At 40.5% G+C, this 15,663-nt stretch overlaps 1 protein-coding gene across 1 annotated transcript in view; it reads left to right on the top strand.

Annotated features, from left to right (window-relative positions):
- Positions 1-8,891: 8,891 nt before the first annotated feature.
- The window catches only part of LOC104516275 (engulfment and cell motility protein 1), a gene marked incomplete at both ends in the record, with an annotated part of 34,037 nt that continues 27,265 nt past the window's right edge, over positions 8,892-15,663 (top strand). The window contains one exon of the mRNA XM_010160559.1: positions 8,892-9,061. Coding sequence (XP_010158861.1) covers positions 8,892-9,061 — 170 coding nt within the window. The remainder of the gene's footprint in view (positions 9,062-15,663) is intronic.

Here is a 15,663-nt window from a genome sequence, read left to right as displayed (position 1 = left end):
AAACTCTGCCACCCTGTACTGCAGCTCATTTGAACAAGCAAGACAGAGCTGTGGTGGTTTAACTTTTGGCTGTTGTTGAACCTGTTAAGAGTGAGGTCAGTTACTGCCATAAAACTTCTACCTAGGAGCTGCGCAGAGATTATAGTTTTGGTTTTGGGTGGATCCCTTTTCTACTACTAGGGCCTAGGCTCAGAGTAAAGAAGCAGAGAATTGTATGTTGTTACTGACTTCCCAGGTTCTTGAGGTGCTATGTGTGCTTCCACTCCTCCCAGCCTGCTTAACCTGATCATGACTTATATTGGACTTGGGAGGTAACTCAATTTGTACGCTGGTTGGTGTGTAAGTGGAAGTTGAAGAAGGCAGTATGGAATTATATACGTGCCTCAAATTTTTTAATAAGTGACTGCATTATTAACCTACAGGAGCGTAGCTTTGTAATAGAAAACACTTCGAAGCAGCAGCCAGCTGGGCAAAACCAGGAGATTTCCATTGTCCTTCATATTTTTTAGTTTTTGTTACATACAGAGCTTTATGGTCATAAGAATAAACAACAGTAAGACTGTGGCTCTGTCACAGTCTGTGTGACTCCAGAGTCTCTTGCCATATGTCACCAGAACAACCTTGTACATGGGGAAACCACTTGCTGGTGGAGTAAGCCCCATTTAGTGGAACTTCCTCAGAAAGGGACAGCACCAGCTTCTTCTAACCTTTGAGACTTCTTAAGAACTAATCCACTGAAAAAGGGCTATCTACTGCCCAGACTTGGGATCTCATGAAATCAAAACAACATCTGTGGTTCATCAGGAGCCAATGTGGTCCAAACGCACTGCATCATTCTGTTGTGCAACCACAGCACGGAGTGACGGCATGAGCTGACTCATGGAATCCTTCCCTCTCTCAAAATTCACAGCCAGTTGCACCATGCAAAACTAAAGAGGGGCTGCGCTGCTGCTGATCTGCAGAAACGTCTGTCTGTCCGTCCTCATGATCACTTGTGCAATCGGAAACGTGACCTACAAACACGAAAGACAAATTTTGGATTTATAACACGTCCCGCTAATACCTGTGGGCAGGAAGGTGGGGCTTTGCATAAAGCTCTCTTCTGCTTATTCTCTTTCTTTGGTGATTTGCCTTAGGGTCAGTCACCCAAGACAGGGGTCCTTAGGATGCTGAGGTATTGTCTCTTTCCTGCCTACCACGTTAAGGAACACCCTAGCACTGGCCTGCAGTTAGGAGTGACGCAGCCATCCTGTTATAAGACAGAAGGCCAGTCAACTTTTTAGTCTTCAGTATTGATGCTTATCCCCGAACCAGTGCTTATTTTCAAATTTTGTCACATTTTTAGAAAGCTTTTGTTAACTTTTTCCCAGATTCAGGGAGGTAATTTGGAAAGAGGTTTCGAAAGACTGGATTGGTTTTTGTCAGATTAGAGAGTATTTGTATTTTTTAAATAGACATAAAATGAAGTTCTGCATGTTCCCATCCTACAATAATATCTTTGTTTTTAAGGTACTGTCGAAGTGGTCATCATAAAGTTACCTAAAATAGATAGATTAAAGGCCTCCAAGCTGTGGTTTTTAGTCTGGTGACCCACACAACGCTTGTCATTTACCCTTGAAAAACTAACAGGCCATCTGTTTCCATTTTTCCTCTGATACTCTATCTGAGAGCAACAGTTGTTGGAGGAGATATTGCGAAGAACAGACTGCATGATATACTCCTGCAAAATGGGAAAGATACTTTCCTAGCTGCTAGAGCTGGGTGGGAAATGTTTTTCTCACCCTGTGAAAACGCTAAGATTCCAAAATTTTTCCCCCTTTTTTTATCTATCCTACATCAGCATAAAGCTGAAACTACCTCACCCTTCCCCCAGAAAAAGACAGTAATTCCAAAAATGCTTTTGCAAGAGGTGGAGGAATTAGAAGAGGAGGAAGATTGAGCAAAATTAAGGGGAGCCACGTACAGATTGTGCAGTGTCTGGGATGTGTCCATATAGTAAAAGAAATTTTTCCTGAACTTCACAAGCCTTTTGAGGAAACTTTTTTCCTTGAGGGGTTGAGAACAATCATTTTGACCAGTTCTGAAGGCTGCATGAACTTAAAATGCTTTTCTAGTTCTTAATTTTCAAGCAACCTATTACCATGACAGCCAGTAGTCTGGCTATACCCATTCACTGTTGCATGCTGTGAGTCATTGAAAATTGGGTGAGAAGGATGAGATACAATCTCTTTCAGTTCTGTTGTCATTAGCCTCAAATTATGTATTGCTCATGTACCCAGGGCAGGTACTATTAAAGTTTAAACGGCGTGAGGAGAAAAAAAGGTAGATTTATCTAGTAGTAGTGAAACAGCAGTTTTCAGTTGTTTTTTTAAAACTAGGATTTGAAATCCTAACTCCCCAAATCGAAATGTTAAATACTTTCTCCCCTTTAATCTCAGATTTAGATTATTCTGTGTGCCTAGATAGGGATCTTTCTCTGAAAATCATTGCTAATATTGCAAGGGCAAAACTGCAGTAGTGGTGCACTGCTAAATCCATTAGAAATGCTTGCCTTCAGAGATTTACAATGTGTCTATTTTAAACTTCTTTGAGTTAAAACTTTGCAAACGCCAGTCGCTAGGCCTGGTGGGAATTTGAACTGCCTCTTTGTTTCCGTAGGTCTGTTTGCTAAGTTTGTGCGATTCTCTGAAAGGCTGTTTTTTCTAAACAATGCTATTTTTTGCCTCTATAAACCACTCGCCACACAGACACTCTGTTTCCTAGGTAACTTGAGTACAGATTGAATTTCTCTCGTATTATCTTTATTCCCATATCATCTTTCTTATTTATTTTTAACCTCTCCTATCATCTTTCTTTAAAATTCTTCGCGCTGTTGTGTGTTTGCAGTTTTCCGTGACCTGTTTCCCAGCTTTGTCCATTTGCATTTCTGAAGGGACTCATCAAAAGTTTATTACACAACGTTTCTTTGTATTTGAACATATGTGGCAGTTGAAATGCCAGATTGCATTTCATGATTGTTGGTTTGTGATATTCCATGTTCCAGTGGATGGTGGGTAGGTGTACAGATGAGCTGTAATTGCTCCTGAGTGTCAGACTGTTCCAAAAGGATAGCTGTGTCCTGCAATGCAGCAAGCAGGGTCCAACCTTTTAGTGCATGCAACTGCAGGATTCCCTTGATCGGATCCTGCACATCCATATTCAAACGACTCATCATTTTGAAAGGATGCTAAAATACTGGGAAAAGTAAACTGAAGGAACTGCCTCCTTTATTTATTTAACATTTTTCAAACAGAACTGATTATTTGAGACCCACTGCTTATTTGAAAGTGGCTCCTTGGGAATTAAAAAAAAAATGTCTTGCTCATGAGCTATATGCCTCAAAAGTTGGGGTCGCTGGGTAGCCTGTTCTAATGTATGGTGCCTGATCATTTGCTTTTGTGCATGGGTTTTGTTTGATCCCCTGGTTGGAAATTGATTGAATTCTCAAACCTGCAAGTTGTTTGTAGGCAGCTGTATTAACATTTCTAGCATGAGCAATCATGTAAATAAGTGTTCGTTAATAGTCATCATACTGTTTTTCCAGAATGCTTTTACAGATGTAAGCAATGTGTTTGTTTATATTGTGACCTACAAAGGCAAAGAAGTGTAGAGGTTTTTAACCTATTTCTACTTACGCATCTGAATCCTCTATTTTTGAGTAAGAGTTTGGGGATCTGATCTATCATCTTTGTTCTAAAATTGCTTTAATATGCGCTCAACTGTCGTAATGCTCTTGAAGTTCAGTAAACGTATAAATATTTGCAGGTCTAGCCTATGATGGTGATTGTGTTTATTATGTAATGCTCAATTAGTTATTGCTGCACCTTACTTACACTAGGAACTCTCACCATGAAAATCAGTAAGACACTTGTACTATGAGCAGACAAATACAAAAGAGGAAGATTTGGGAAGTGGAGTTGTTTTTCATCTTTTTAAAGGTTTAATCTCATGTTTTCAAATTTCCAAAGACATATTTTGAGTAGTAAGCAAAAAGGATTGTTTCAAATGCAGCAAGAGGAAGAACTGCTTCTCAAAAATTCATAAGTGGCTACCGATGGCATAAACTTATTTTAGACATATTTACATAATATATATGGCTATGTATCTTTAGTGCTTTTATCATGGATTCAGTCTGCAGCTCTAGACATGACCATTTCCCTGTTTCTGCCTCCCTGATTGTGTATGGTGACTGCATGGGACTGCTCTGTGTATTACATTTTTATGGGGCTTTAGGAGTAGAAATTGTCCTTGATTATTAATGTAAAAATGTTAACAATTGATGTCTTTACCAATTAAAATGGAGTTTCATTGCTTACCTGGCATCAGACAGGAGTCAGCCTGGCTGTGTCTGTTGAATCTAGCTTGCATGTAATGAGGCTTATGTAACTTACCCACTCCTCCATGGCTTTCTGACGTATACGCAGTTCTAGGTGAAGTGGCAGTAACAAGCCAGGAAAAGGCAACAGTTTAAACCGCCACAGTGTTTCAGCACTAAGTGATTTAAATTAAACCACAGGAGTGCACCTGTTTGGTTAGTACAAAACTGTATTTGGTATTTACTGATGCTCTGTGTGCCCTTTTTCTAGCAGGACATTGAATAATGTGAGTCACACCTACAGGGAAGACCCAAATACTCGTATTTTGTTTTATTTGCTTTTTGTAAAGAATAAAGAAGAAAACGGATTACATAATGGCAAAACAACAATTTAAGTCAATGGTCCAAATTTCTTCTGTAGCATGTTAGTGTTTGATAGTGGTTGCATTTGGAATCTGTGTCCTCCCTTCTGTCCTTGCTTGCTATATTATGTATTCTCTACAGAAAACCCTGTGTTCGTCTGGGTAATAAGTTGCCTTTAAAGTTTGCAAAATGTATTTGATGGCAAAGAAATTATAATTTGATCAGTAGAATCCCTTGTTAGGATGATCTTGGGATTCCTAACCTCCACATGGCTATTTGAGTCTCTAAGCAGGTCACATCTTGGATTTAGGTCATTAGTTTTCTTTTTAAGCTGACAATCTCATCAAGCTGCTCCTTTTAAGCACTGCTTCTCCCTAAGGGCAACCTTTCTGGCTGTCCTTGGAGCAAGTCATTTAAGACTAGACATGCAGCTTATGTCCCTTGACAGCCTTTTGAAATGCTGGGGCTTCAACAGCACACAGTTTACAAGCTTTCTGTCTTCCTTCCTTTCTAAACAGGAGAGCAGTTACTGCTGTCTCTCATTTACTTCAACAGCCGTGTTTCTGTTAATTCCCTCATAACAGTTCCCAGTTGGGCAGGTTTTATATATTTATTTATTCTTACCTGAATGATATTTCAGTAAGAGCAGAGACATGGCAGCTAGCTCTGCTGTTGTTTTAATGAGCTGTGCTCTCTGTCCAGCCACTGATGGATTGTAAATCATTAAAACAGCTCCCTGGTAAGCACTCGGAGCATATTTCATCTGGGTTTCATTTTTTAATGCAGTCATAAGTGAGCTGTACATTCCATAAGCACATACGAGTGCTATGGCAACAAGAACTAGGAGGCTTGCAAGAACTGCATGGTATTCACTGAAGCAATATTTTCACCCACTTGTGGTGACAACAGCCAACATTACTTTTGGCCGTGTTTCCAGTGAGACATGTACCAGCACTCTTGCTGGTACAAATATTTGTTTACCCCTTTATTCAAGATCTGCTCTGCCATTATCAGTTCTCCTCTTCCAATTGTAGAAGGAGCAAGGTTTATTGGATGCAGTGTCTTGCGAAACTCATTTAATATAAGAAAAGTACAGCTGTATAGAAACTTTTCTAGTGGGGCATTAATACTGCCATAGTCAGATGAAGCCTGTGAAGTTAGTAAGCTCTTTCATGTGCTTAAAACGGGGCTGAACTGCTTTTGTAGCAGAGAGATGCTGCGTGGGTTTTTTTTGTTTGTTTGTTTTGTTTTTTTGGTTTGTTTTTTTTTTTGGTGCTCTGGTTGGGGGACCAAGCTGTCTCTGACCTAAGATTATATTTTGGTTTAGTGAATTTCAAAGCTCACACTGGCTTCTGAGGAAACAGGATTAATGTGTATCTAAGTTGGTCCTGCTCATGCTGCGGTTCTGCAGTGTAGGTGAGCTGTTAACGCACATCTCTGTACTGGTGCTCTCGGTTTTGGTGAGGGTTAGGGTAAGCTCTTTCCATGCTTGGTATTGATTTGGATATAATGGAATTCTAACTGGGATAGCAGCAGCATTTCACCAGCCCCAGATGTTTGTGCTGGGGGCAGGAATCTCTCCTCAAGAGGAAGGATGAACTTGACTTAATAATCTCAATGTGTACGAAGATGAGGCGTTGATTACACAGTAGTTGTAGGTGTAATGTGAAGGGATTTGGAAGAGGATGTTCTCCTGGCTCTGCTTACGTGCTCGTTCTTGGTTACAGTCCCCATCTGTTTGGCCACAGCTCTGCTGCCAAGGTTCTGCCCACTCAGACTTCCTGATGAAGCAGCTCAGGAAAGCTGATCAGTCACACCGAACCAGGTGTTTTGTTCATCTTTCCTATTTGTTTCATTTTCATGGAATCCATGAGCTTTCATGGCACCTGCTTCCCATGAAAAAGCTGGAAGAACCGTATCCTTCAATAGGCAGAGAGTGGGGGTGGTAACTTCCCAGATCATGGCAGGTGGAAGAAGACGTGTACAAATCTTAATGAACTTAAGGTTAAATTTTCAGCAACAATTTCCAAAGTCAGGGAAATACAGCCACTGTGGTGGTATTGAAGATTTTCCAAAGAGTTCCTTTTCTGAGGTGGGCAGGAATTCAGGTGTTGCATATATTCTGAGAAAGAGTAATGTTTTGGGGGTGCTTTGCGTCTCTGAGTCTTCGAGTAGTTATGGTGGGGAGTCGACAGTAGACATACCTCAATGAAGGAGGCCGTTTGGTGAGGTAGGAGTTGGCTGCTGAGCTGCTGGTTCAGGTAATAATAGTGGCTGCTCTGAATTTTTGTAGCTCGTTCTACAAGAGTACTTTAGGAAAACGTCCTTCACCCATTCTGATGAAGGGAAAGGGTTGGAGGGAGTATTCTGTGGTTATCCTGGAAGTTGGAAGTGTGGTGTCTGTTTTTATTTCTTCCATAGGCTTTGGCAAATGATTTAGCCTGCCAGCTGCTTAAGTTTGAGAGAATATTCTTTTAGTACCATTTGGCCTGACATTGCCATTTCAGGGCGACTGTATAAGCAATTGTTTCCCAATTACAACTCAAACCTCTTGATAGAGAGTAGGTAACAGGGTTGGCAGAAAGACCTTTTGGATAACAGGATTCTGCCTTTTCATTGGTAATGTAACTGCTGTGGCTGCACCACCCAATACTTAAGGCATAGAAAGGCTCAGGACTAAACATACTCTGTTTCTGTTCAGTGATGTCTTAACTGAAGATGTTAACCACAGTCATTAACTAGAAGATATTCCCTCCCTGTACACACTCCTCAACACATAGGTTCTGGCCAAAGGCTGGTTGGAGACCATGCATAAATTTTTCTTTGTAAAAATGGGAAGTAACAGCCTTGCTGATCCTGGAGGATATTGAGACATTTAATTTATTAATGCTTGTGAAAGAATCAAAGTTATGTAGATAGGAAGCTGCGTCTATAACGACACGGTGGTGTGTTTTCCTGTTTTCCCTGTTTGTTTCAACGTTCACTTGCACTAAAAATGTCTGCCCTCTCAGAATCATCTCTGCAGAGAAGGCCATCTCTCTGAAGACTATATTTATTACTTGAACAGAAAAGGAATTGTCTGTCAGCACAGCCTTTTCTTCTGTTTTTCTTCTCCAGCTGAGAGACAATAGGCATAATCTCAGAGAAAATAACTCTCAGCAGAATTTACCATTAATTTGGTTTCCTAATGACACATAACTTCTCATCCACCTTTCATTCAGTGCAGGTAAGAGGTAAATTTCAGGAAACTGAATTTTGCAAGTATCTGTATGTAGCGAGGAGGGTTAGTTTTCTAAGAAAAGTATTTGCTTTTACTGAAGCTTTTTGGGTACTGTGTTCATGTAAGTGAAAGCATTACACTGGAAATGTGAGATGTATTTTAAAGTATTTGAATGGCTAAAGAGAGAGCCAATTTAATGTGCATTATTTAAATGTCCCTTTAGCTTTTTATCATTAGTGTTCATTTTGGATTTCACTGTGTCATCCTGTATTTGAAGCATAAATGGGCAGAATAGCCTAAAATATGTGGATATTGAAGTTGCATAAAGATGTATGAGTGATAATATCATAGTATTATGTGGGAAGTAATTATTCCTATGCTCCTTGTAAAAGAGTATGTGAGTTTTTGAATCCATTGTGAACAAAAGGAAGAGGGGGAGGGAGGAGCAGAAAGCCTGGAGTTGGTCTCTATTGATATAACCTGATTAGGACAGTGTATGGTCTTGTTAAAGGTCATGAGATGTGCGTACACTGAGTAAGTGTTGACAGAAAAACAAATGCTGCCGTTATTATGCTGAGATTGTCTGATGCCATTTGATTTATTTTCATTTCTAATTTCATTGAAATGACACATAAGCTCATCAAGCCAAAGGCTGACTTTTGCAATGCTTACGTTTTGCCTGAGACAATGGGACATCGATCCATTTCTCAGCTTATGATTCTGCAACAATCCACGTAATTACAGGTAATAAGGGAGTAGTACATGAGCGATATACTTTTGTAAAAGTAATTTGTATGTGAGCTACCTAATAATTTCTGAGCATGCAAGTGCTAAGTATCATTAATATTAAACATGGCTGTTGTTCTGCTTGCGCTAACATTTTGTTCATTACTGCTATTGTATTAAAAGCTTTTTTTGTTGTTTTTTGTTTTGTATGTTTTATTTCTTTCTTAGGCTCAAAATGCACAGCAGCTCCATGAGAGGATCCAGTCTTCTAGTATGGATGCAAAGTTAGAAGCACTGAAAGACTTAGCCAACTACTCGCGGGATGTTACATTTGCCCAAGAATTTATAAACCTAGATGGCATTTCCCTCCTAACACAAATGGTTGAAAGTGGCACAGAGTAAGTAGTCTGCTTAAACTCTGACATTCCTCCTGCGTGGGGTGCTTTCCTGCTCACTCTCAGAGTGCCTGAAGTATTTCTGTATACACCTTCTAATACTTTATTAAAATAAAACATCTGAAGAGTTCTGGGCTGCTAGGATTGCATATCCATTATCGGTGAGAACGTTTTTTTTTTTCGTTTCCCCTAATAATGGGCTGGTGAGGATTGGGGTTGAGCAAAATAGGAAGTCACAAGTACTTTCTGTGCCATGAAATTTTTGGGAGACTGTGGTCCTACTTTCTTCTCTAGCCATTTAAATTTAGGTAAATCATTGACAGTATGTTTAAAGGCTGATATTTAAGTGATGCCATCTGAAAACTGTTTTAAATTTCACGTTATTGAGAACATATGGAGAAAAATCCAGTGCTTACTTTATTTCCACTTTTATTGTTTTAATTCTGGATGGGGTTTTTCAAATGACAGTGGCTTTTTGACAGGAAATTGAAAGCTGACCTCTGGAAATGCATTTATTCTTTACCAGAACACCATGCTGATTGTCATCATTGGTGAAACTCAGGACCATGGTCCTGAGTGTCTATTGGCTTAACATGGAGGATGGTACAGAAAAGTGTCAACTGGATTGTTGCACTATTAAATGATGTTCTGACAGTTACTGTTTGAAGTAGGCTTTTGCTTTCAAGTGAGAGTTTGAGTCCTTTGCAGTCAGTGTCAATCTCTACTACTCATGAAGGAATCAACAATTCCCATACCCTTTCCTGAGACAAGGCTCTGAAGATGCTCTGAAAGTAGCTTTCTTATTCATTGGGGGAGTTCAGTCTTGTCGACCAGATTTCAGAAGTCAATTGCCAAAATCAGTTCAAATCCCCTCTCAAATGTGCATGTGTTCCCTTGGATTTAAGGAAGTAAATACTGTTAGGGGATAAAGCAAAAATAGGAAGTCGGCTTTGAAATGGAACACAAATTGTCTCTGACGGTCCTACAAAAGATATACTGGGGATTTTCCACAGAAAAATTAGGAACTTTAGAAACCAGTAGTCCTAAGTTTGAAATGTAAAGCCACACTCTCACTGGTCCAGGCCTGTTGTGTGGTCAGTGGTTTATTGGACTTTGAATCCCTATTGTCTAACTAGCTATATATTGTATTTCCAATAGTTCATGGTTTCATCTTTAGTATTTTGGGGTTATGGTCCTTATTTTCTGCAGTGGTGCAGTCTGTGGCACATACTATGCCACTTAACTAGAAGCATTTTTTTTCCCTGTATTTTTTTAAATCAAATTTGTCAACATCGCTTATATTAATATAATATTTGTGGTTTAGGGACCAAATCAAATCTAAAACCAAAGATAGGCTTAAGTTGATGGAAACATATGCACACAGTTACTGTACTAATTAAAAAATATACTGAATGTGCAGGCTCATGTGTGCCTGTGAAGATCAGAACATAAGCAAATTAAAAGTCACTACCTCCTATAGTGTATTTTTCATTAATTTATTTAGGTTAAATGGCTTAAATTAGCATGGAAGATACTGAAACTAAAGCACTTCATTTTCTGTTTAAACAGACAGGGAACATTCACATTTTTTACAAGCATTTTTTAGCTGCATCAGGGTTAAAGCAAGTGCCCTCCTCACCCTTCAGCTGTGTCTGTACTGCTGTTTTGTAACTGTGGCAGACTGGTCTGGAGTAAAAATAACTATTTGGGAAGGAAACTACTTAAGCCAGCACCCCTGTTGAAAGAACTGCTCAGCAAATTACACCCTAGTAGTAATTCCTGGCCGAGGGTCTGGGTTTTCAAACCACACAGCAGGCCTTGTAGACTGAGCATATGAGCGGAGTCCAGTGCCTTTTTTTTTTTTTCTTTAAAGTAGCTTGCATTTGGAGGGATTTCAGGGTTTTTAGCTGGTGTAACGTATCACCAAAGATGCATTGATGGATCTACCCGTCTAATGTATTTATCAGTGTTTCTGCCTGTGGGGAGAAATGCTGTCTAGTTTGGGCATTGTGCAAAGATTCTGACTGTAAGACTTTCCAGCAGCTTCATGTTTTGATGAACTCTAAAGCAACAAATCCTAATATACATAGACTCAGCAGCCTAAGCCTGCCACGGTGCTGCTGCTTTTCTTTCTCGTCAAACTCCAAGCTATTAATCCCGCCCTCCCTCTTCAGGGTCTGTCATTCATTGCTCTTTCAGCTCACTAAGCCAACAGACAAACTGCTTCCACAGAAGCAGCATGGTTTTGTTTTGGTTTTTGAATTTATTATTACAACAAAACAGCTTCCTAAAATGGCCTGTGAGCAAACAAGGTATGTGTGTGGGAGGCAAAGGTAATATATGAAGGAGAGAGTGGGACAAGGACAGCCAGCTGTCAAGGGAAGGCAACTGGAGTCAGTCAGTTGCCCTCTTACGTTCTCTATTGCTGTTTTGGCTTGGACCCTCTGCGATTCTGTTAATGCAAGGGTCTCACAAGATGCTTGCTGAACAGACAAAGCAAGCTGAAGGCCTCCTTGCATTAGCTCCCACTCTGGGCTGTGTGTCCTTGGCACTGGGCTGTGCCAGGTTACCAAAATGCTTCACACCAAAAAGTTGTTCTTCCTTCCTTTTCCCTGCCCCAATGTCTGCCACTTTCTTTTCCCAAAGGGATTTTTTATTCTAATTGTTTCAGTATCTGTAGGTAGACCTACCCAAACAATTCTATTAGCAGTATTAGAAAGGGGGCCAGTATTAGAAAGGGGGCCAGTATTAGAGGAGGAGTGAGCAGCCAGAAATTTCAGGGAAGGGTAGAAACTTCTTGGATGGCCCAATTTTAAAGGCAATATATTTTGCAAAGGGACTCTTAAGGTTTATCTTCACTGTGGAGTTCTTAACCCACCTTTGAAGTACTGGTGTTGAGCCAGCCTTGCTCCGTGAGGCTCAGCCATAAAAATGGCTTGGTGCTGCTAAGAGATGGTCCAATTCCCTGCCCTTTTCTCCCAGTCCTTATGTGTTAACCCTGGCTTTCCAGCCCAGTCCTGCTTCCTCCCAGGAACTGGTTCTGGTGTCTGGATTCTTTGCAAAACAAATCCAGTTTGTTAATTTGGCTGAAAAGTATCCAGAGTTATTTTCTGCTCAGTTTGAGACCTGGGGAAGCGAGAGAGGAAGTGGGCATGAGTGGATGCAGAAAAGTCCCTCTTCTGTGGCCACAGACCACTCTACATCGGGATAGGTGAGTCATTGAGCCACAGCCGGAGAGCACGTGTGTTGTGAGATAGCGTGAGGGTGGCTGTCTCTGCTCTGGTGTTGCAACCTGGAGACTGGCACTGAGACCGTGAGGGGGTCGGAGGGGATGGGACGTGCCCCTTGGAGCGGCTGCTGCTGCTCTGCCAGGAGCCCTTCTGTGCGCATGAACCCTTTGCTGGGTTAGTGCAGCTGAGGACAGCCCTGCATCAGCAAGCCCAGGCTGAGTGGTGCCTCTGTTCACGGTGTGGTGCAGCTGTGCTAGAAATCGATGAATTTTGTTAATTCAAGCTTTATTCTCTGTTTTCTCCAAAGGGGCAGACAGTGGACATTGAAAGTGCTGTCATGCTCGGTGTAAGGTCGCTCTGAGGTTTTCACTGCGCGTGGAACTCATGTTAGGGGCAGCTCTTAATTATACACCCAAATTATAACTTAAGTTTTAGTGGGCAGCCTCTGGAAAGCAAGACCCCAGCTTTTTATATAACTTTCACTGAGGAAGAGGTCTATGCTTCATTTATAGTTGGCTTTATTTATTGTGCTACTTACTCATTATTTCAGTGAAGCGGATGACTGTGGAAGTACAGTGACCAGAATAAGAGACTGTAAATCCCTGCATTTCTAGTTACCTCCACTCCATTTTGCTGGTGATGAAAGAAGTAATACAAAAAGTTGACAGGGACTAGCAGTGTTTTCTAGTTAATTTTCCACATGTTATTTTCCTGAATATTGAAGAAAATTGGAGTGTGTTAGAGAATAGTGTTTCCAGTTTCTTGCTGTTAATATAACTTGAAAAATAAGATTGAGAGAGTGTTGGGGTTTTTTTATTTATTTTGCATACATTTTCAAAAGTGATACAATACTATGTGTAGTTGCTATAACTTGGGCCAGATCTCCTTGAGTGCTTGCTCCTTAGAGCAGAAGAACTGTAGACATGGTGTGTGCTGGGACAAAGCCGTATCGGTTGGCGGTAAGCAGTTAGTTGTAGGGTGCATGAGGCCCTAGTGAAGCTGAGAGTGCATCTTGTCAATATGAATGTATTTACATGAGCAGAGATGCAACATGTCTTAGAAACTGTCCACATATATCTCAATCCTGTTGATGGAGATGGCTCATCTTTGTTTTTCCTTCAGGCTCATTCTTGCTTCCAGAGCATACTATGAGTCTCTTATTAGCAGAAGAAAAAAAAGGAAAGCTGTTTTTAAGTTTTATTTTTATGGTTCAGGTGACCTGTGATTTATAGCAGAGATTGCAAGACAAGATCGGTCATGAAGAACAAGTAAATGCTGATTCCATTTTATTAATATGCATGATGTCCAATCATTTTTCGGACGCTGTGCATCTGTGTCACCAAAGAAGGGGTGTGTGTCTGCACACACAGTCATTTTCATTTTCAGAGACTTTTCAGTACTTCTTCAGAGAAAAAATATCAACGTTAGCTCAGTTTGTGCCTAGTTAAGGGGAGGTGAATATGCAGTCCGCTTGCCTGGGATGTATACACCCTCCATCCCCAATGCAGTGCCCTAAAATGAGGCAAAAGGAGAGCAATGCTAGAATTTCTTAGCTACCATAACGTCTCATCAAAAATGTGTTCAGATATCAAACTGGAAGAAACAATATTGTCCTCGCTATCCCATCTGAGATAATGTGGTTTGCTCCTTCAGAGCTGTATTCTATAGTCTAGCCCAGAATTAATCTTTCAGAAAGTCATGGCTGTATAGGTAATCTTTCTGATGTAGCAGAAGACTGGTAAAGGTGTCGAGTGGGTTTTTTTTCTTGCTATACCAGGAGAGTTATGCGACTGGGACAGACTTTCAGCCTTCCTTAAAAGGAAAAAAAACCCCCTCATAGTTCCTTTTAAGTAAGAAAAAGAAGATGTAAGTCCCAAGCCATAAATCTTGAAAGACCAAAGAATTAATAAGAGGAATCTAAATTTATTTTTGTCATTGCCAGTAATAATAATAATCTCATGCCTGGGAGGAGAAAGAGGAAGGCTTATGCAGAATTTTCAGTATACTTTTTATTGGCAGTATCACAGTCTCTGTCACTTGTCATTTGGCTGAAATAACATGCAGGTTTTGCCAAGAAACAGACTGTGCTAAGCCTAGCTGGCTTAACAGTAACCAGAATTACTTCTGGTGCTGTTGGGAGTGTTGTACTTCAGAGGCCGGCTTCATCGATATGGTTGTGCTGAGCAGCATGATTGTAGTACGAGCCGTAGCACAGGAGCATGGTAGTCAACGCTGCTTAGACGTGGTGTTAACTGAAGGGGGGATGCAATTGTTTAGTGCAGAGATGGGAGAGAAAAACTTGCTTTAAAATGGGGATGGTGGTTAAATTTTGTCATCTTCCTATTGGAAATAATAAACGCGGCTAGATCAGATTGATGTAAGCTTCTAAATAAATGTGGATTTGTATGGTTTTTGAGTCTCCATGAAGAGGAGTCTTCTATTGAACACATGCAGTTGCAGAGTTGGCTGCTGTACAGCTGGAAGTCTCTGAGATGGCAATTGTGCACACTTTAAGGACAAATTGCATTGTTCACTGAAATTCTAGCTCTTGGCTTGTCTTACAAAGATAATACTGTATACCAGCCCAGTGGAAAACTGAAGACAGATTGGTTTGGAGTTATTCCGACTTTAACACACTTTTTGGGACAGTTGCTCACATACCTGCTGATGGTTTTTTCCATCCCAGTCTGATGAATATTTCAGTAGTGCTGTCTAAACACTTAAGCAGCCCTAGCTCACAGCCACTTGTTCCTGTCCTGCTTCATCTGAAGAGTTAATGCCAGTACTGTTCATAGCAAACTAGACTGGAAAACTGCTGTAGATTATTAAAAGTAATAATAAAGGCTACTTTTAATACAATATTCCTTAACCCAGTTCATTTCCCTGGTTGAGCTCACAGTGTTGCCCCAGTAAACAGTTGTGCAAGCACAACTCACTGGGTAAATGGAAAATGAATTTTTAAAATATATAAATAATGCTAATCTAGTAGGTCTAAATAAAGTAATTATTTTCCACTCTGCCCAGCTACTGGCTGCACAGTCCATGTTTCTTCTCTTGGTCAGATCCAATGCTCATCTGACTCCTCAGTGAGCCAATTCAGTTTGCTAATCCAGCAGAAAATAATCCAGCCGACGGAGGGAGGAAAATAATTTGTATTTTTGACAGCACTGGGCTGTTAGACAGGATCAGCCATTCCTGTGAAGCTTCACCTGGAAGCAGAGATTACTTAATCTGACATTACTGCCAAAATCAATTCTTGTCCAACAGGGGCTTTATGCAGCCTTCATTTCTTAGTTGTTCTGTAATGTCGGGAGAGGGTGACTATTGTCTATGAGGCAAAAATCCAAAACAGTATATGAAGACAGGTTATCCACT

This window comes from Eurypyga helias, unplaced genomic scaffold (genome assembly GCF_000690775.1).
Source record: "Eurypyga helias isolate BGI_N326 unplaced genomic scaffold, ASM69077v1 scaffold2301, whole genome shotgun sequence".
In the NCBI taxonomy this organism is placed as follows: Eukaryota; Metazoa; Chordata; class Aves; order Eurypygiformes; family Eurypygidae; genus Eurypyga; species Eurypyga helias.
Note: the sequence above shows the minus strand (reverse complement) of the source record. Positions and strands in the feature narration are given on the sequence as shown.